The 20869-nt window shown below is 46.2% G+C and overlaps 1 protein-coding gene across 1 annotated transcript in view; it reads right to left on the bottom strand.

Moving 5' to 3' along the window:
- The window catches only part of SEMA4D (semaphorin 4D), an 85572-nt gene that overhangs the window by 22123 nt on the left and 42580 nt on the right, over positions 1–20869 (bottom strand). The window contains exons 2-9 of the mRNA XM_088470047.1: positions 18574–18628; positions 10311–10589; positions 8947–9092; positions 7679–7738; positions 7066–7164; positions 6633–6726; positions 5993–6106; positions 4637–4788 (exon numbers count right to left, since the gene is read on the bottom strand). Coding sequence (XP_088326173.1) covers positions 4637–4788; positions 5993–6106; positions 6633–6726; positions 7066–7164; positions 7679–7738; positions 8947–9092; positions 10311–10422 — 777 coding nt within the window. The 5' untranslated portion in view covers positions 10423–10589; positions 18574–18628. The remainder of the gene's footprint in view (positions 1–4636; positions 4789–5992; positions 6107–6632; positions 6727–7065; positions 7165–7678; positions 7739–8946; positions 9093–10310; positions 10590–18573; positions 18629–20869) is intronic.

The following is a 20869-nucleotide window of genomic DNA, read 5'->3' as shown; positions in this document are numbered from 1 at the left end:
GTCGGCCTCCCACTCTGGGGTCCCCCAGAGGGAGGCCCGTCCCATCACGCAGAAGGCTTATCTTCTGGCTTGGAAGAAGGGCGCCTAGCACTCCAGGCTTGCTTCTTTGGCTTTGAGGCGGTCTTGGGTGCGGACTGCCTCGGGAAGGACTGACCCTTTGCCTTGCCCTGAACCCGAAAGGAACGAAACGCCGAGCTCCGGACTTTAGCAGGTGTAGTAGCTGAAGGGAGGAAGGCCGACTTGGATTTTGCCAGGGTATCTACTATTTTGTCCAGGTCCGGACCAAATAGTAATTCCCCATTAAAAGGTAAGGCCTCCAAGCCTTTCTTTGAATCCGCGTCTGCTCTCCAAGACCGCAACCACAAGGATCTACGAGCAGACACTGCTGCCGCCGAAACCCTAGAGGTCAATAGGCTACCATCCAAAGATGCTTCTCCAATGTAGGAGGCGGCATCTCTCATCTGTCCTAACAACGCCCTCTGGACGTCCGGAGATTCATCCGTAAACGTGTCCTCCAAGGCGTTGGCCCACCCCTCAATGGCCTTGGCCACCCAGGAGATGGCCATGGACGGCCGGGCTACAGCCCCTGAGAGAGAATAAATAGACTTTAGACAAGTCTCCACCTTCCCGTCCGTAGGATCCTTCAGCGAGGATATAGACGGCAATGGCAAAGTAGCACTCCTGATGAGGCGTGTTACATGGGAATCGACTGCAGGCGGAGTTTCCCATTTCTTACAATGCGCTTCCGGGAATGGATAATTGGACGCCAAGCGTTTCTGTGGCAGGAAACGCTTACTGGGCGTCTGCCAGGCCACCGCCATGTGATCAGTCAACTGATCAGACAAGGGGAACGCTGTAGAAGTAACCTTAGCTTTTTTAAAACTGGGATACCTTGACTTGGGAGCGGGTGCCTCATCCTCAATCAGAAGAATAGCCCGCACCGCCTTAACCAGAGCCCGCACATTGATGGAAGACTTAGTGTCTACCTCCTGGACTGAGGCATCTGAGGCTGAGTCATCCTGTACCTCACCATCATCCGAGAACCCCTCAGAATCCGAAAGATGCGCAGCCTGTGCCATGACTGAGCGTTTAGACGCCCTGGAGGGCACGTCACTGCGCAACATCGACTGAAAAGCCGAAGATGCTGCCGCCAAATCTTGGACAGTGTGGGAAAGCGCATCCACCCAGGGTGGAGGAGCTGTCACAGGAGCCTGAAACGGCACCACAGCCGGCTGTGCCACAGGGGTGGACTGAATATACATTGGCAACCCCGCATAGGGACCAACAGGCTGAGACCCCGGGGGAGTCTGCAATAATTGTGGGACACCCGGGGAATGGGGGATGGCAGGCTGGGGCAACGCCCTAGTAGGGGCGGCAGTCGGGACCGACAGACGGTCCGCGATGGACACCAGCACCTGGGAAAACATCGCCCATGGTGGCTCCTGCGAAATGGGAGGTTTAGACGTACCAGGGACCGCCTGGCACCGTCCGCACAGGCCGTCCTGTGACAAATCCTCCCTATCCACTCCTGCAGAACAGCGCCTGCAGGAGAACAATGCTGGAGCCCCGGAGTGCTCAATCTCCTCCTCAGACATGACTTAGGAAGAAAACGTGCGCACTCACCAGTGTGCTGAACAACAGCCCACAATATGGCACCGTGTAGCACACAACTGTATGTGACGGACCTCACAAATACGTGATCTATATAGGTGAGGTCAGTAGAAACACCCTTCCCCCGCACACCTGTAGGGCTTGTAGGAGAAGGAAAGGGATAGGTACAGGCTGACAGTAAGTAGAAAAAAGACACAGACAGGCAGCACTAGCAAAAGTCACATACCATGCAGGAAGATATACTCACTGCACCTTTCCACTACAATCAACCTGCCCAGATTCAGTGTCTGGGAGGGCTATAGTGCTGTGTACACTGTCCTTCTGCAGGGGAGAGGTACACAGGGGGACCGGTCCGCGTGCTCCCTGAGAGTATCCACGCTGCCACAGAGAAAATGGCCGCTGGAGACCTCAGAGGAGGAGTGGCCGTGTAGCTGCAGCTCAGCGACGCCAGACTCCGAGCTGAAAGGCGCGCTGAGCTGAGGGGAGGAGCCGCTAGACAGGGAAGGCTTCCTCCCCTGGCTAGCATATTAACCCCAGGGCTTGCCGGCATCCCGCTTGCCGCTTAATTTACCCTGGTGGTCTAGTGGTCTGGCGGGGTATGCCTCCGCTGGAGGGGGGGCCCGCCGCCACCGCTAGCGCCCCCGGTCTGTCCCCTAGACCGGGGGCATGGGACTGCATTTGAAAGGAACCCGCGCACCGCCGCTAATCAGCGGTGCGCGGCTTACCTGATCTCCCCGGCGTCTTCCGGCAGCAGTCCCGGGGGAAACCAGAGTCCGGCTAGTACAGACTCTGGCTTCCCCCGCCGCGATCCCCAGTTCAGTGCTGGCGTCGCGGCGCCAGCAGGGAGAAGGAGCGGCAGCGTGGGCGTCTGTACAGACAGCCCAGCGCTGCCGCTCTGTAGAAAAACTGTTAGTAAAAAATAAATAAATAAATTTAACTAAGTTAAATAAAAAATTAAAAGCTTTAGGGGGCTGCTCCAGCAGCCCACCCCGCAGGGTGACCCGACTCCGGCCGGGCACCATCTAAAACTGAGGTGCCTGTGGCTCGGGGGCGGGGTATAGGGGAGGTTGGACCCAAGTGCATCCTGGGAGCAGCTGAAAGCTTTAACTCCGTGGTGCCCGAGGATCCAGGATCCAGCTATACCCCAAGGTCACCCTGTGGACCCCTATGGACCCTGAAGTAGAAATGTTCCTATTGAATCATTTCCATTCATGTAGGCGTGAAGTGCACAAAACCAATAGTAATATGGTTAGGCTGCCAGACTTCACTTTCTAAGAGGTGGTAGGGTAAAAAAAATTATAAAACTCTTTCCCCTATAAATCTTTCTGAAACCCTTACCAACGCCTGTATAACCAAGCATACAGAACATTAAAATGTTAGCTCCACATTTATCATGTTGATGTGCATAAGGTCTACACGGATGGCATGTCGACGTGATATAATGTAGACCTAACGTCACTTACCTGGTCCAAGCAGCTGCATGGACACCAGCATCTTCCTCCGGGTTCTGGCGGGTTCCTATGCCTTACCCTCCACCTTATGCCTAACCATAAACTACCCCCCCTCCACAAGCCTAATCTGAGAATGTAAGCATATTACATGTAAACATTTAAGATGTCGACATTCTGGACATGTTAATATTCTAAGGATGATGACATGGTGCCGACATTATGAATGTCAACATGGTCACCGTCAACCATGTGACCGGAGCACCATTAAAGTAAGGGCTATCGTATGTGTCCCCAAATATGCTTCAGTGTAATGGATTAAGGGGAATCTGTATGATTTACCGCCAGACCCATCCCCGGTGGTTGGAATCCAGACAGCGGCAACCCGGCAGAGCAGGAAATCCCGATCGTCCAAAGGTAAAGTATTGACTAACCTATTTCTACCCCCTAACCCTCCCAAAGGGGTGCCTAACCTTAACCTCCCCCACCCCAGTGCCTAAACCTAACCCCCCCTTCCCCGCCACCTAAACCTAAGTCCCCCCGGGGGTGCCTAACGCTAACCCCTCTTCCCCTAGCCTAAGCCTAACCTCCCTGGGGAAGTGGGAGCTAACCCTAAGTCCCCCACCGCGCGGCTATCTATGCTCGGCGTCCCTTCGATCTGGATGCCGGGCGTCGGGCTCCTGGCATATGTCTAATGACAGGCGTCGGCATATAGAAGTCTGTCTTTAAACCCTTGCTGGGATATGACAGTCGGAAAGCCGGCTGTCGGGATTGGGTCCACCACCTTCCCGACTGCATACCAGATTAAGGGTAGCAAAAAAAACCAATTAGGCAACACAGACCACATGGCATATCCCACACCGGTGAAGTTTTCCCACTGGTCAGACAACTTTGGACACCAAAACTAAAAAAAAAAAAAAGAGCAAGTGCAGTGCCGGCCATGAATAGATCGTCTCTCCGAGTTTGGGATTATGGAATTATGATAATACAAATTTAAAAATATAATCTTCTGACGTCGCCGGTCGCAGTGCTCTGGATGCCGCAGCCCGGTTGACAGGTTGCGTCCGTTTCCCCAAAACGGAGACATACCGCATCCATTTTGTGAGAGTGCAGAGGCCAGGGTCTGCATCTTCCGGAGCAAACTCGGACACAGCACGCGGATCTGTGATGCTGACAGAAGGTGGCATTTTTCTTCAGACACCTCCTGCGGTATTGGCATATTTTAGAATCGCTGCTGTGTCCAAAGACACAGCAGCTATGCCATTAGTGTACAGCTCTGAATCAGGCACTAAGCCATCTAAAGCTGCCATGGGATTAGTGTGATTTTAAAGGGAAGAAGGCAAGTACTCAATGAAGGAGTATATAAAATCCCAATTGCAGAGGATTACAAATGCCAATAATTTACATAAACTTTTTACTGTAACAATATAAAAACGCAAATATAGACCTATAATATTATAAATAGCAAGAGAGCAAAGCAGGCATCATCCACGATAAGCTGTGCACTTGTATGTGGACTATATGTAGATCGGTTAGAAATCTCAACTCTTAATATGGCAGACTGATTTTCTACTCACCTTGCACACTCTGGCTATTCTTGGTATTAGAAGCTTATTAAAAAATTCATACTCCACAGACACTTCATTAAAGAAGAAATACACCTTGTCATCCTCGCCATCTGGATTATTCTGAGGTGCACGGATTACATCTGAATGCACAAATATGGGTTCTATATACACACACACAATAGAAGAAAAGCCATGATAAGAAAAACAAAGTAACATACAGTACCTGAAAATATATATTTTTTTATAGCGCTATACCAGATAAGTTTTGCTATCGACAAAGTAAGTAGCACCTAAAAGGTTTTATTTTTGCAATTCATAATTGTATCCCTCTCAACCCTGAAAAGTGTATTTGTGGAAGTGAAAGCGTGTTTGATCTGTGCTTGGCCTGAGGTGTGCGTATTCAGTACAACATTGAATGCAACCAATGTAGGTCTCCCTGTTTGACAATTATTCACATTGTACATAAATTAGGTAGAACGACTAGAACAGAGCAATATTACTATAAATGTGAGGTTTTGTTTTTTCAAGTCTAAACAGTTTACTAGTACAGACTCTCCCATATCCAAAATACATCTGAACCCAAGCAATTTGGAATATTAGCATACCGTAATGAGATATCTTGGGGATGGGACCCAATTCTAAACACAGAATGGATTTAATGTTTCATATACACCTTAGACACACTATTAGCCGCGAAGATCTCGCCGGTGGTGTGAGTCATCATGGCAATGGCCGCACTTTACTGCAACCCTGATTCGCTGAATTTTGCTCACAGCCCCATAGAGCTCCAAGCAAAATTCAGTGAATTCGGGCTCGGAACCGGCCGCAAAGGGTGCGAGGTGCCGGTCTGTTGCTGCCGTTTTAACGCCGTTGCAACGGCAACTCGCGAATAATAGGATTGACCCCATAGCCTGAAGGTAATTTTACACAATATTTTTTTAATTATTTTGTTCATCACACAAAGTTTGTGTACATACACACAATTTACGTTTCATAAACGCCTTATACACACAGCCTGAAGATATACAATATTTAAGAATTTTGTGCATCAAACAAAGTTTGTGTACATTGAACCATCAGAAAGCAAAGGTGTCACTAATTCAGTCGCGCTCACAAAATTCTGTATTTCAGGAAATTCCGTATTTTGGAATATTTGGATATGGGGGGACTCAACCTGTATAGTGGTTTAAAGAGAGTGATTATGAACAAATCACTTTTTGTCCAGTATTAAGACCTATAAAAGCCACTAGCGAGGACAGAGCTCGGCGCAATCAGAGTGCCACAGGACCTGGCACGCTGACAAAGACTGTTTGGCGTAACTACAGCAATAGTGTATGAGGACACATCTGTAACTTGTTTACTTACCATTAAGCCAAGGCACAGCATACTCTGTTCTTATTTGACTTTGCTGGGTGTGTCTATATATGATTGGCTCGCTGCCTAGGAAGTTTAAGGAGGTTCCAGAATACAGTTCCCCATCTTTAGGGGGGAAAATGAAATCAGGATTAGTCAAGAGAACAATAGAATATAATAAAAATAATATCAAATGTAGGATTTTGTTTATTTAAAAAAAAAAAAAAAAAAAAAGGATCAATACATTTTGATACTGTGCAGCTTTAAATTTGTTAATTTGGAGCTCATTAATTGTTAGTATAAAAGCACGGTCAATGAGCATACCCTAATTCTATACTGTTTTCAATATGACAACTTATGTCTTTGGCCTTGAAATAAGGTGGTGAATATGTATTTATGCAGTAATAATAATAATAATAACAACATTATTTGATCCTTCAAAGGCTCCATGCAGATACTAAAAATGTACAGGCCAGATTCAATAGCTGCGTACAGCAGGCTTCTCTCTCCTCGCAGGCTGTGTAGGTGCAAGCAGGGATCAGCCTACCGTAAATGGCTGATATACACGCAGCTCGCATGTAATGGTGTCCCCCCACTTGTTCTTCTCTTATTTTGTTTGCACACTTAAGAACAGATAGAATTTCTCACTTACCAACCAAGACGGAAGTGTAACTTTGTGCAGGATCAAAAGGACACCTTCCTTTACCATCTTCATATTTTTCCTTTAAAGTAAAAGTACTTAGTACCTATAAATACATAAAACTGGATTCAGGAAGGTCTCTAAATATTCACACACAATCTAAATGTCCGGAATGGTCTGGTCTATAGTACTGGTAATAACCACATGGCAGCATAGTAGATTGCAGGACAAGGAGGCATTGTGCAAGAAATCTCAATGTCATTTTGCTGGATTGATTATACTGAATAATAATTTCTAAAGCCAAAATGTTCCTGTGTCTGCCATAAGGAGTCCTCTGAGAGCTCCTAATGAAGTGAAATATAGCACAACCCAGTAGCAAATGATTGCCTCATTATCCCATGTAACATGACCACACTAAAACAGAGCACACTGTATCAAAACTAACCAGAGAGGTGCAATTGGGCTGAAAAGCATTAGTTCCGCAAACATACAGCATGTTCTCGTTCAGCTGCTGCAGCACTCGGATGTAGTTCAAACATTCATTCTAAAGAGAAAGAAACATTTAGAACATTTATGTATGACCCACGAGTGTAAAATAATCAAACCAGATTACAAGTAGTACCAGGTTGTTGCAATCTGCTCTTATGAAATAAAATCATGGGTGAGCATACATGACAATAGTCAATTCCGATTGCAACCTAAAGAGTATATTAGAGAACATTGTGCTGCAAGCAGATTGCTGTGACAGATAATGGTAGCAGCAATTACCATGGATGGGAAGGGGGATGCCCTGTTACCTAGAGTTTGGAGCAGAATTTTGCCACAACCTGTTCACATTCCCTTCAGGATAAACAAGCATAATTAAAAGCTCTACTGACAATAAAAAGTCTATGCATGTATGGATTCCTGCAGTATGGAGAGTCACGGCTTCTTGGCGAGGAGAAGTAATACACCACATGTACATTTTTGTAAGCATAACAGTTGTATTACTATTTGTTTAACAAAAAAAAAAGTTTCAACTGCGAATCCGTCCGCTGTACGATGAAAAATGACTGTACCTGTTCGGATTTGCCTTTCCGGACACACTCTTTGCTCTGTTCCGAGGCATTCCAGTAAACCTAGAACAGAGAAATTGAGAACCGTTTATTTAGGAATCTGTTAGTGTCTGGCACAAGAGATCTCTATAACTGCATGAAGAGAAAACCAACAAAACCCTGCAATGACTATTAAAGTACAGTTATTCTGCCCAGGCAGTAACTGATATTGCACTCATTTCAATTCTTACGGAGAGTAAAATATGAGCATTTGCGTGGTGGTATACGCTATAAAGTGTCACTTCATGCACAATTAACTAACAAGTGTGAATTATTGTTATTTTCTCCCTGTATTTTGTTGCCCACAGATTGCTGCTCCAATTTTCCGTCTACTTAGTAACCCCTTGCATAAAAAAAAAACTCTGTAAAAAAAAAAAAAAATTAAAGAAAAAAGAAAAAGCAAGATGGCTTATAATCTGCACACAAGTACATTTGAAAAGGGAAGGGAAATTAGTATTTACATATCCACATACAGCTTACCTCCGTGCGCTACAAGTCGTGTTATATAAAGTGTGAGCTTTGTGCAAGTCTGTTGTGCAGAGCATGTTTTTGAGCAACTTTTAATTTCAAATGAGTCTTGTTAGCACAAAAATGCGAATAGAATGCAGAAGCAGATTCTGCTAATTAAAATTATTTTCAGCATGCCTATAATCTGTGTGCGAGTGTATCTGCATGCGTAATGTTATGTTATAGTAGTATCTACAGCTGTGACACTAACGTAGCATTTTGCATGCAGATACACCCGCAGACGCACACGCAATATAGGCACACCGCATATCATTTTAATCAGCAGAAGCTCCTGAATTCTATTCGCATACAAGAATAGACGCTCAGCATTAGAGTCACGCAACGGCATGGCGTGACTAGAACGGTTGTTTAACGCCCAAGGAAATAAGATGTATGTAGACATCTGTAGATTTGACAGAATGCGGTTATGTGGGAAAAATTTTGCAATGTGCACTGCATTCAGTGGACGGAGCTTGCACGACACTTAACAGAAGTTGCTTTAAAAACTGCATAAATCACAGGAGGCGGAACTAGATCCCCTACCCACTGCGCCACAGTACAGGCACTAGATCCTTCACCCACTGTGCCACAGTACAGGCACTAGATCCCTCACCCACTAGAACCCTCATCTACTGCGCTGAAGTACAGTCACTAGATATTTGTAGGTCCTTGTGTCTATAAATTCAGATACAACATTTAGGGAACTAAAACAAATGATTACTCACCTCATGCTGCTTCTCTGAAATATTCACAGAATTTACTGCAAAAATGACTTCTCGAGCCCCAATGAATAGAACATCCTTCTCCTCACTTAGTAACAACATGGAATAATTAAATACTCCTTGCTCTTGGAAACGAATTACGTTAATTTCTGTAAATATAAATAAGGAAGTCTTCATTTAGTCCTAAACCTTAAATAAGTTGAAAATGTATTTAGAGTACGTAGGAAAGTCATCCTAGCAAATGTCTGGACAGTTGTACACATATAAAGAAATGTGTTCAAAATAGGTGTTCAAAGCAGTAAACCTTACAAACAGATGCTGATTCTAAATACAGACTAAACATATATACTTTAATGCTATTTGAAATTTTACCACTGACAATCAATACCTGATATTTCCATGAAAAATGCCGGCCAGGAAAGGATTGAAAAAAAAAAAAATTTATGGAAAAAAGGAATGTTCTTGCAGGCAACTTGCTTTATATGTCATCACTGAAGGACAGCCATGCCCACAGATAACTGGCACCACCTCTTAAGGTGCCCATCCACTAGGTGATTAAATTGAGCGATTGAACGATAACGTTGTTGTTATTGTTCATTAATCGTTTGAAGATCGTTCACTAAAATGTCTAGAACGACCAGCGAGGCGCGTGCCCGCTGGTCGTTTTAGACCATCTATCATCGTGCAAACCTGACAGCATGTTAGCAGATGATTGATGTTCCTACACTGAACGGCTGCTCGTTCAGTGTAGGCACATCACATAATAAACAGACAAACGACTGCATGATTATAATGTCTATAATCGTGCAGTCTTTTGCCTGTCTTCTAGTGGATGGGGAGCATTAGCTTATGAGATCACTTACAGGAGGTAGGGGGAAGTGGGGGAGGAATGAAATGTGTGAATGCCTTCACACAGACATGCTCGGCTTTAGAACAAGTCACTTATCAAAACATATATAAAATCTATAACACATAACTGCATCCTAACAACTAGAAAAAAAAATTTCCTTTGAAAAGTACACAAAACAAATAAAAATGTACAGTGTGACTACTTTAACCAATATGGAACACCAAACTTGTACTCTTAAAAGGTACGATTCCATTATATTTAGAGAAGAGTTACAGTTAGTTAAACACTTATCACAAGGAAGAGGTTAAAATGAAATAAAGTATAGCAGGAATTTAGAAAACTTGAAAGCTATAATTATGCATTGGAGCTAGAAGAACAGCTGTGAGGGCAAGAGTTTACCAATCACAGTAAAAATAATACGTTTAAGAGGTGTCACATCACTGAGAAATCAGAGAAGCAGATAGCTTAGAAGTGTGACTCATCTACCAAATAATCCAAGCAGCAAATCAATCTTTACCTGTTTCTTGCCATGTGATCCTTGGCTCTGGAGCTTCAGCCCCCAGTACAAAACACAGGAGCATGCAGAGTAAGTGTAATGCCATTTCAAACGCCTTGTGACATGAAAACATAGCTGCAAATCCAGAAAGCACAGGATACAATGCAACAATTGTGTTGAAGTGGATAGGACAAACCGATCAGAAGCAAGTATGGCCGATCAACTCTGAGTAGAGAGCTCTGCCGGGCGACGTATGCCTCGATGTGACTGACATGTGAACACCACTCTTCTTTTATCCATCTGAGAAAGCAATATAGGAAGTGTGTAAGAACATTACAAAGTGTCAGACTACTTCCTCTACACACTCTGTTTTTTTTCTGATGCTACTCAACAGTACCGACACTTTATTTTAGTATAATTTCATCGTAATACTTCCAGAAACAGGAAATGAGAGATATCAGAAACTAATAAAATGGGTGTCCCACGACTTAACCAAAGTATAGAAAGTAGTGTAAATGTATCAAAATAAATAAATGCATACATACTGAGTTCAACTAAGGTTAGATACATCAACATGCTTCTAAACTGCAGCCAAACACTTATCATTGATGGCATTTTGAAGTGCCTGAGATGAAGACAGCAATGGTAGCCAAATGTATAGAATGCAGGTGTCCTTGCAGGATACCTGATATGTGCTGGTTTATTTAGCTTTTGTTGGACCAACTTATATACCGGTCCATTTGCGGACTCTGAGTGTACACATGCATAAACCTGTGTGCAACAGGCCTAATAGTTACCACTCCATGGAAGCTTCAGTACAAAATAGAGGAATGGGAGTGAGTGAAATGCGTGGCAAGATCACCCACAGTACAATATTTCAGGGAGCATCTGACGCAAATACTATAGACTACCCACTGTATCTCTCTGGGAGAGAAACTGCACTCTGTATTAGCAGTAATAAAATGTGTTCAGTTCTTTCCAGCTGAGAATAAATGGCTGTTGTATGGTCCAGTACAATTACATTTAGGTTTTGCTATTCTAAATATGAAGAAAATCATTCAAGTATGCAGTTTACCAGTGTGAGCGAAATCTGGTACATGCATACTAAACACTAGCTGGGTGAGTTGGTCTTTGTTCTGTATTCCTGAGCAGGTCAACGTCTCACATTTCCCCAGCATCCATTTGGCAGGACGTTTATCATTCTCTTTACTGAACAATTGTACTCCGATACCAACAAGCACGATGAAACAAAGGCTGGCTAAATCTGGGCTGCCATCTCTCATACAGCCAGTTGCTAGGAAACCTTTCAATTCTTAAGCAGCTTGTTGATGCTCATCATTTATTAAACTGCAAGCAGTGAGAGTGAAATAAGTGTACCGCAAAGTCACTTAAAATTTAAAAAAGGAAAATATGTGCAGGATGATATCGCTCACCAACAAATGTTTTTTAAAAAAAAAAGTTTAAAAATTTCAAAAGTGCAAAGAGTTATTTATATATAAAAAAAAAAACTTATATAAACATAAATCAGATTACAGACTTTACACAGGATACATTATCTCAACTCCCCAGTCCAGGTTATGTGCTAAACAAAACAGAACTAAATAGAACAAACCTAAATTAAAAATGAATATTACCAACATTAATAATAGAGAATAATATGAGATATGGTAAGAACTTACCCTTGTTATCTCTATTTCTACGAAGTCCATAGGGTTCCACAGGATACCTTGGGGTATAGGTGTGACGTCAGTCGCGGGGCACCAAAGAGTTAAGCTTTCAGCCTCCCAGGATGCACTAGGTCCCCCTCCTATACCCCGCCCCCGGGCCAAGGCACCTCAGTTAGTTACCAAGCCATAGGCCGGAGGAGGAGAAGGAAGAGAGAGAACAAAGATCTGGACACATACAAGAATCACATTCTCACCAGAGGGAGACGGAAAACCGGTGACCAGAGCAAAGCCCATCTGCAGCACAGGTGCGACAGGGCGGGAGTCCTGTGGAACCCTATGGACTTCGTAGAAATAGAGATAACAAGGGTAAGTTCTTACCATATCTCATATTTTCTACTTCAGGGTCCATAGGGTATCCACAGGATACCTTGGGGATGTCCCAAAGCAGTATCCTTTAAGGGTGGGGACGCTCCTGTGCAGAAAGGAGAATCCGCCGCCCGAAGGAAGCATCCTGAGAGGCGAAGGTGTCAAACCTGTAATACCTCACGAAGGTATGGACAGAAGACCACGTAGCAGCCTTGCACATCTGAACTGCCGAGGCACCACGTCGAGCTGCCCACGAAGGACCCACAGACCTAGTGGAATGAGCCTTCAGAGAAGGAGGGACCGGTAGGCCTTCATGAAGATAAGCTTCAGAAATAGCCATACGGATCCAGGCTGCCAAAGTTTGCTTTGAAGCAGGCCAACCCTTTTTACGGAAGCCAAAGAGGACAAACAAAGCGTCCGACTTCCTAAACGAAGAAGTGCGGTCAACATAAGTCCTTAAGGCCCGCACAACATCCAAAGAGGCCTCACCCACGGAAAGACCCGGTGAGTTAAAGGCCGGAACAACTATTTCCTCGTTAATATGAAACTGGGAAACAACTTTGGGAAGAAACTCGGGCCGAGTGCGGAGCACTGCCCTGTTCCCATAAAAAACCAAGAAAGGGGGTCTACAAGAAAGAGCCCCTAACTCAGAAACACGTCTGGCCGAAGCAATGGCCAGAAGGAAAACAGTCTTAGCTGTTAGCCATTTAAGATCCACTGAGCCCAGTGGTTCAAACGGCGGTCCTTGGAGAGCCCTCAGGACCACAGCCAAATCCCAAGGCGCCACAGGTGGAACAAAGGGCGGCTGAATGCGGAGAACACCCTGCATAAAGGTGCGCACATCCGGGATTGTAGCAATCCTACGGTGAAACCAGACAGATAGGGCCGAAACTTGTACCTTCAAAGAAGCAAGGCGAAGCCCATGATCTAGTCCCGCTTGCAGGAAGGCGAGAATCCGAGACAGACGAAACTCCCGCGGTGCATAACCTCTCGGTCGACACCACTGGAAGAACGTATGCCACACGCGATGGTATATCCTCGCGGAAGACGGTTTCCGAGCTCGTAACATGGTACGCACCACAGAGCTGGAAAACCCCCGGGACCTCAGCATGGCCGTCTCAACAGCCACGCCGTCAAAGACAGCCGAGTTAGGTCCGGGTGAAGGCAAGGACCCTGAGACAGAAGGTCCGGTCGTAACGGCAACCGCAGAGGAATGTCCACGGACAGACCCTGAAGATCTGAGAACCAGTGCCGTCTGGGCCACGCGGGAGCTATCAACAGGAGCGTCCCTCCTTCCTGTTTGAATTTCCGGATTACCCGTGGAAGAAGGGAGACCGGAGGGAACAGGTGTGCGAACCGGAACGTCCACCGGACGGACAGAGCATCCACCAGAGACGCCCCTTCGTCTCTTGTGCGAGACCCGTACACCGGCAACTTGTTGTTGTGCCGGGACGCCATGAGGTCAATTTCTGGAAGACCTCACCTGTCCACCAGTAGTTGAAAAACGTCCGGGTGCAGGGACCATTCCCCCGGATGAACGTCCTGGCGACTTAGAAAGTCCGCCTCCCAATTGAGCACTCCCGGGATGAAGACCGCTGATATGGCCGGAAGATTGCGCTCCGCCCAAACCAGGATCCGAGAGACCTCTACGAGAGCCGCCCGACTGCGAGTTCCTCCTTGCCTGTTTATGTAGGCCACGGTGGTAGCGTTGTCCGACTGGACCTGCACCGGGCGACCCTGGAGAAACCGCTGTGCCTGCTGGAGAGCATTGAAGACCGCACGGAGTTCCAAGATATTTATTGGAAGCTCCGCTTCTGTCGGCGTCCACCTGCCCTGGAACAAGTGTGGACCCGAAACTGCTCCCCAGCCCCGAAGACTGGCGTCCGTTGTCAACAGGACCCAATTTGGAACCCAGAACGGACGTCCCTTGTTGAGGTGGGTCGTCTGTAACCACCACGTAAGGGACAGGCGAACCTCCTGGGTGAGCACAATCGTCTGGGACTTCAGAGACTGAGTCAGCCCGTTCCACTTGGACAGGATCAGGTGCTGCAGAGGTCTGGAGTGAAACTGGGCGTATTCCACCATGTCGAACACCGACACCATGGAGCCCAGTAACCTCATCGCCGAGTGTAAGGACACCCGGCGGCTGTGCAGACAACTGCGCACCCTTGACTGTAAAGCAGAGATCTTGTCCTCCGTCACGAAGATCCTTTGCTGTCCCGAGTCCAATAAGGCTCCAAGATGCAGAATCCTCCGAGACGGGATTAGAGTGGACTTCTGCCAGTTGATTAGCCAGCCGTGCCGTTGCAGCAGTGCAATGGTCAGGTCCAAGTGGCGTAACAGGAGCTCTGGAGATCCTGCCACCAATAACAGGTCGTCCAAATACGGCAACATGCGGACTCCCTGCAGCCGCAGAGAAGCCGCCATGACCGCCATCACCTTGGTGAAAACACGTGGTGCTGTTGCCAGGCCAAAAGGTAACGCCCGAAACTGGAAGTGGTCGCTGCTGATTGCAAACCTGAGGAACTGTTGATGGCGCCAAAGAATAGGGACATGCAGGTAAGCGTCCTGTATGTCCAATGACACCAAGTAGTCCCCAGGTTCCAGCGCCAGAATGATGGACCGTAGGGTCTCCATCCGAAACTTCGGGACCCGCAAAGACTTGTTGAGTGCTTTGAGGTTGAGAATCGGACGATATGACCCATTGGGTTTCTGTACCAAAAATAGATTTGAATAGAAACCCTGGCCCCTCTGGGAGAATGGAACCGCCACTATAACTCCAGCCTGGAGCATAGTGTGCAATACCTTCCGCAGCTCCGTAGCCTTGTTCCGGTCTGATGGGAGACCCGTGGTGAAGAAGCGAGCCGGGGGTCTGTGCCGGAAGGAGAGGGCGTATCGGTGGGAAACCACCTCCAGAACCCAAGTGTCTGTCGTAGTGGTCGACCAACACTGGGCGAACTGTAGCAGGCGGCCTCCCACCCTGGGATCCCCCAAAGGGAGGCCCGGACCGTCAGGCCGCAGGCTTGTCATCTGGCTTGGGGGCCGGACGTCTGGTACTCCATGCCTGCTTCCGGGGCTTGACCGATTTCTTAGGGCCAGCCTGTCGAAGAAACGACTGTGGTTTGGGCCTGCCCTGGGCCCTAGATGACCGAAAGGACGATGGTCCCGAACCAGAAGGAGCAGCGGCCGACGGGAGACAGGCAGATTTGGCTGCCGCCAGCGTGGCCACAATCTTATCCAGATCCGGACCGAAGAGAACTTCTCCGGTAAACGGCAACGCTTCCAGACCTTTCTTGGAATCTGCGTCCGCCTTCCAGGATCGCAGCCACAAGGTGCTACGAGCAGCTACCGCTGCTGAAGAAATTCTAGACACCAGAGTACTAATGTCTAGAGCCGCCTCGTTGATGTAGGTGGCCGAATCACGGAGATTGCCAATCAACTCCGCCTGATCGGCCGGACAGTCGGATTCAAAAGAAGCCTCTAATGAATCCGCCCAGCGCTCCATCGCTCTGGCAACCCAGCAAATGGCCATAGCCGGCCGTGCTGCCCCCCCTGCAAGGGAATAAGCGGACTTCAGGCAGATTTCTACCTTGCGGTCCGTAGCATCCTTAAGGGAGGACATGGATGGCATCGGCAATGTGGCACTACGGACAAGACGGGTCACGTGAGAATCCACCTGTGGAGGGGATTCCCACTTCGCAAAATAATTATCCGCGAACGGATAAGCTACCGCCAGGCGTCTCTGCGGCTGGTATCTTTTGCCAGGTTGTTTCCACGCCTCCTCTAAATGGTCCACCAACTGACCCGAAAGAGGAAAGACTGTGGCATCGCCCTTCACATCTTTGAAAAAGGCATACTTAGATTTAGCCGCTGGGGGAACTTCGTCCTCAATCACCAAGGCTGTGCGGACCGCCCGAATAAGTCCAGGAATATATACTTTGGACTTAGCATCAGCGTCCTTAGTATGGAGAGGTTCCTGATCGTAAGGATCTAGAATCTCCCCATCATCAGACGTCCCTTCGTCATCCTCATAAGGAGCGGACAGAGACGCCACCGGCCTTTTATGAGACCGCATCACAGACTCCCCTTGCAACACATCCGACAAGTGCTGTACAGAACTCGTCAGGGAGTTAACCCACGCTGGCTCCTGAGAACCCGGGAGCGGGGAAATAGGGAGACTGTGGGGTACCACCAATTGTCGTGGGAACCCCTGCATGGGTGACGACACCACAGACTGCTGGGACAAACCCATCGGAGTAAACGCGGGCTGCGGAGCTAACTGGCCCACTAAAGCTGTTAACGCCTGAGCGAAACAAGCCCAGGGCGGCTCCTGTACCGGTGCTGTAACCGTAATAGGCCGCGCCATGGACAAACACTGCCGGCAAAGGCCCTCCGCGCTACCCTCCCCCTCCGCTAACGGTACTTTGCACGTGGTACACTGTAGCCGGAGGGGAAAATCACTTTCAGACATGATGGCACCACGTATGTGACCTCTCTCACCAATTAAGTATTAAATAGGCGAGAGACCACCCTGCAGCACCGCACCGCAAGGGCTTTAGCAGAAAGAACAGGGACAGTAATAAAGCTGACAGTTTAGAGAAGAAAAGATTACAGGCAGCAGCGCTAGCACAGTCACATACAATGCAGAAAAATAACAATTCCTGCACTAACAGCGCTGATCACTCAACTACACAGACACAGGGCCTGGTAGGACACAGCGCTGCATACACAGACCTGACCACAGCGGAGGAGAGGTATGCGGGGGGACCCAGACCACGATGCTTCCGTCCAGCGCTTCCAGCAGCGTTCACCATGCGTTCTGGAGAAGATGGCTGCCGAGGAGCAGAGAGGAGGCTGGCCTGGGGGAGGAGCGCTGACACAGGACCAGTCAGCACAGTGCAGAGAGGGCTGTGTGCAGCGGGGGAGGCGCCGGCTGTGAGACAGGGAAGGCGCGCTCCCCTGGCATGCATTTAACCCCTGGGACGCCGCAGCGCTACCGCTCTGCTGCGGTCCGCTGTCCCAGGGGGTAGTGGAAGCGCAGGTTGGTCGCCTGGCTCCACGCTGCAGCCAGTCCCCAGGGAGCCCCCTGCCTGGGGACTTAGGACCATGTGATCAGCGGGGACCCACCGCGGGACCCCGCTGCTTACCTCTGTCCCCCTTGAATCCGGCCATGGTCCGGAGCATCTGGGGTCACCGCTAGCTGTGACCCCAGACGCCCACCAGCATCCCCGGATCAGTACCGGCGTTCTGGTACCGGCGGGGTGTAGGGAAGACAGCATGGACGTCATGACTGACTGTCCATGCTGTTCATCCAGTTGTGCAGCCACAGCTGCATGAAGAATAAGCTTCAGGGGCTCTTCTAGCCCCCACTCCAACAGGTGCACCCGACTCCGGCCGGGCACCAAACTAAAACTGAGGTGCCTTGGCCCGGGGGCGGGGTATAGGAGGGGGACCTAGTGCATCCTGGGAGGCTGAAAGCTTAACTCTTTGGTGCCCTGCGACTGACGTCACACCTATACCCCAAGGTATCCTGTGGATACCCTATGGACCCTGAAGTAGAAAAATAAAGTTTGATCACTTTTTTGGATTAGTCTTTAATAAAAGTATAAATGTGGTAAAACTACAACAAAGAAATAAAATTATAATGCTATACAGGTATTATTTAATTAAATCAAAGTGCAATCAATTTCATATGCAAGAGGAAAGCTATTTGGTGAGGACACACTGGTATGTTTTGCAGAACATAAGGTTATTTAGGGACAGAACCGGTACAGATTCTTATCCACCTAGCATGGTACTGGAAATAGAAATACAAATCCCAAAAGAAATTGCTTTTGAATATTAAATTAGATTTTCAGATAGGATATATATGTATTTGAGGATTGGTGGTCTTTAAATGGTCCTAATATAACGTAGAGACATCCAAAAGGAGATCTTTGTGTCATATGTGGCTCTAAAAAACGTGCGTGTGACATTTAGGGGTCTATTTACTAAGCAGTGTTAGGACACAGAGTGAAAAAAGTGATAAGTGATAAGGTGCCAGCCAATCAGCTCCCAACTGTCATTTTCAAACACAGCCTGTGAGATGACAGTTGGGAGCTGATTGGCTGGCACCTTATCACTTATCACTTTTTTCACTCTGTGTCCTAACACTGCTTAGTAAATAGATCCCTTAGCCAGCAAACAAACCTACATACAGCAGGTATAGAATTATTTTTTTATTAAGTGGCCTATGTAGTGAACAAACCTACTTGTTAGTTTGCACATCTCAGTTGTGATGCAGAGGTCCTTGTGTCTTATTCCGTCCTGCAAAAGGAAAAACAAACAAAAATATATGTTTTGAATTCTACTTCCTAACACCATACTTTGCACTTATGCCATACACAGATAAAAGGGAAATTACATTTCAGTAACAGGTCATGTTTAGGAGCAGGTTTGTTAAGTACCTGATAGAACTAACATTTCTGTGTTACATGTCTTGGGGAGATGCCAAAAAATAAGCTTTGTCGGAAGCTAGAGTTCAGAGTGGCATAGATACAATACATACCTAAAGGGCCTCCTAAATAGCTTCTGTTCTTAACAGCTTGTTTTCTTTGATGTAATGCTTTTATAGATGGAAACTATGTCAATGTGTTTAGGATAATTGAACCCATTAAGTTCAGAGATGTATTTAGCATGGCGGCAGTACAAAGTCAGATTTAGAGTATCAAAAATAAATAAAATAAAAGTTTATGATCAGTACAAATTCCCTTGCTCTGATACATTAGAAAGAATCAGTACTTCTACCTTTGTTACATTAGAAATAATGGCGATCTACAGCTTATTCCCTCTCTCTTTAAAACACTTCTTACAACATTATTTAGAGCACCAAATTTTATTGGGTGGTGTTCAAAAGTTCCCATCAGAAATCAGTCAAAGTGCCAATTCCATACAGTTACCTTGAAATAGCCCCAAAGTCAACATCCTTAGAGCACAGAAGTAAAATAGTACTGCACAGCGGCACTGCACAGAATAATTACAGTGGTGTGTTACATAACAAAGAAATAATAATACATTAGTTACTGAGTGCATCAAGAGAGCTCTCCATTATTAACAAAGGTTAAAAATCTATTTGAAATGCTATAGAAAAATCATATATACTTGCTTACTTAAAATAATTATAGTAGTAACAGTTTCAGTCTCAGCCTGGATTTCTTTCAATAAGAGTTCTATATTTTTAGAATGTAAGCTCTTACGATTAGGACCCTCTACCCTCTTGTGCTTCTCCCTACTTTAGTTTCATCTACTTCTTACTCCCCACCCACTAGGGCACCTAACACTTGGTTGCTTATGCTCTGTTGCTTATCTGGGTGTTATGGTCGCTAATGTAGCAATATATATTATCCATGTCCTGGTCCTGTAGTGTATTGTTCTGTAAGTCGCTTGTCTACAACTTGTTTATGTACTTTGTAAGGTGCTGCGGAACATTTGTGGCGCCATATAAATAAATGATAATAATATATAAAAGTAATGATAGGAAGAATAATAACCCCGTTAGAATGGAGTGCCAGGTCATAAAACATTTCTTGTTGTTTTTACAGGATAGTACTGCAAAAGAGGGATATTCCATAACCCTGACATGCCGACGTACAAATGACACTCACTGCAATCTTAGCAGAACTGTTTTAGAGGTGTGTTGACTTTGGCCAACAAGTATACACAAAGGTGAGGACACACAGAAAGAGCTCTTCCCTGAGATGCCGCACATTTTATGAGGAATAAATATTCTATAGAATCTGTTTGCTTTTATCCATTTTTAGCTTTTATTGGCATTCCTTTGTTGTAACAGGACATTATCTTGTTTATGACAAACACACATACAAATTAATATTTGAAAGCATCTCATTGTGTTTATAATGCACTCTTAATGAGATGAATGCAAGTTTACAACTGTGTTGCTGTGCGGCAGATATGTACTAAAATAAGACCAGCATTCAAAACAATGCACTAAACCGCAGTTAAGCATACCAAAGAATACTCTTCATTTAGTACAGGAAGGCTTCTTAGTCAGAAAGAAATATTTGATAAATATCACAACATTTACTATAATAGTAAAACCTACTAGAGTACAGTAAAACAGTTGCCTACTTCCAGCGACCCTGATGTCTGATAGATTACATACATTAAAATAGAAAATTAGGTCACAAATGAGCTGAAATACAGTACAGCATTAGCATGCTTTGCTCTGTAACAATGAATCGATTGACAGACACTGCACAAGTGAAATGGATGCTTCCTAGCAACCAGCCTTGGGTGAAGGTTTTATTGATTGGTCCTTTTATAGTACACTGTGGGCAATGGGTAACATTACATTTAATATGGGACAGTAGAATAGATGTGAAAATACCCATGTAAAGCCTAATATAGGTTATATGGCAACACTGAAATGCCCAGTGAGGGACTAAGGTTACCAGTGTGTTATTACTGACTTGCACAATCACCACGTGACAGACCAGTTTTGTAGCCTGGACATTTCAGCAATAGAACAGAATTACCACACATTTCTTT

This window comes from Taudactylus pleione, unplaced genomic scaffold, assembly GCF_031769625.1.
Source record: "Taudactylus pleione unplaced genomic scaffold, aTauple2 ptg000095l, whole genome shotgun sequence".
NCBI classification, from domain to species: Eukaryota; Metazoa; Chordata; class Amphibia; order Anura; family Myobatrachidae; genus Taudactylus; species Taudactylus pleione.
This window is presented reverse-complemented; position numbering and strand designations above follow the sequence as displayed.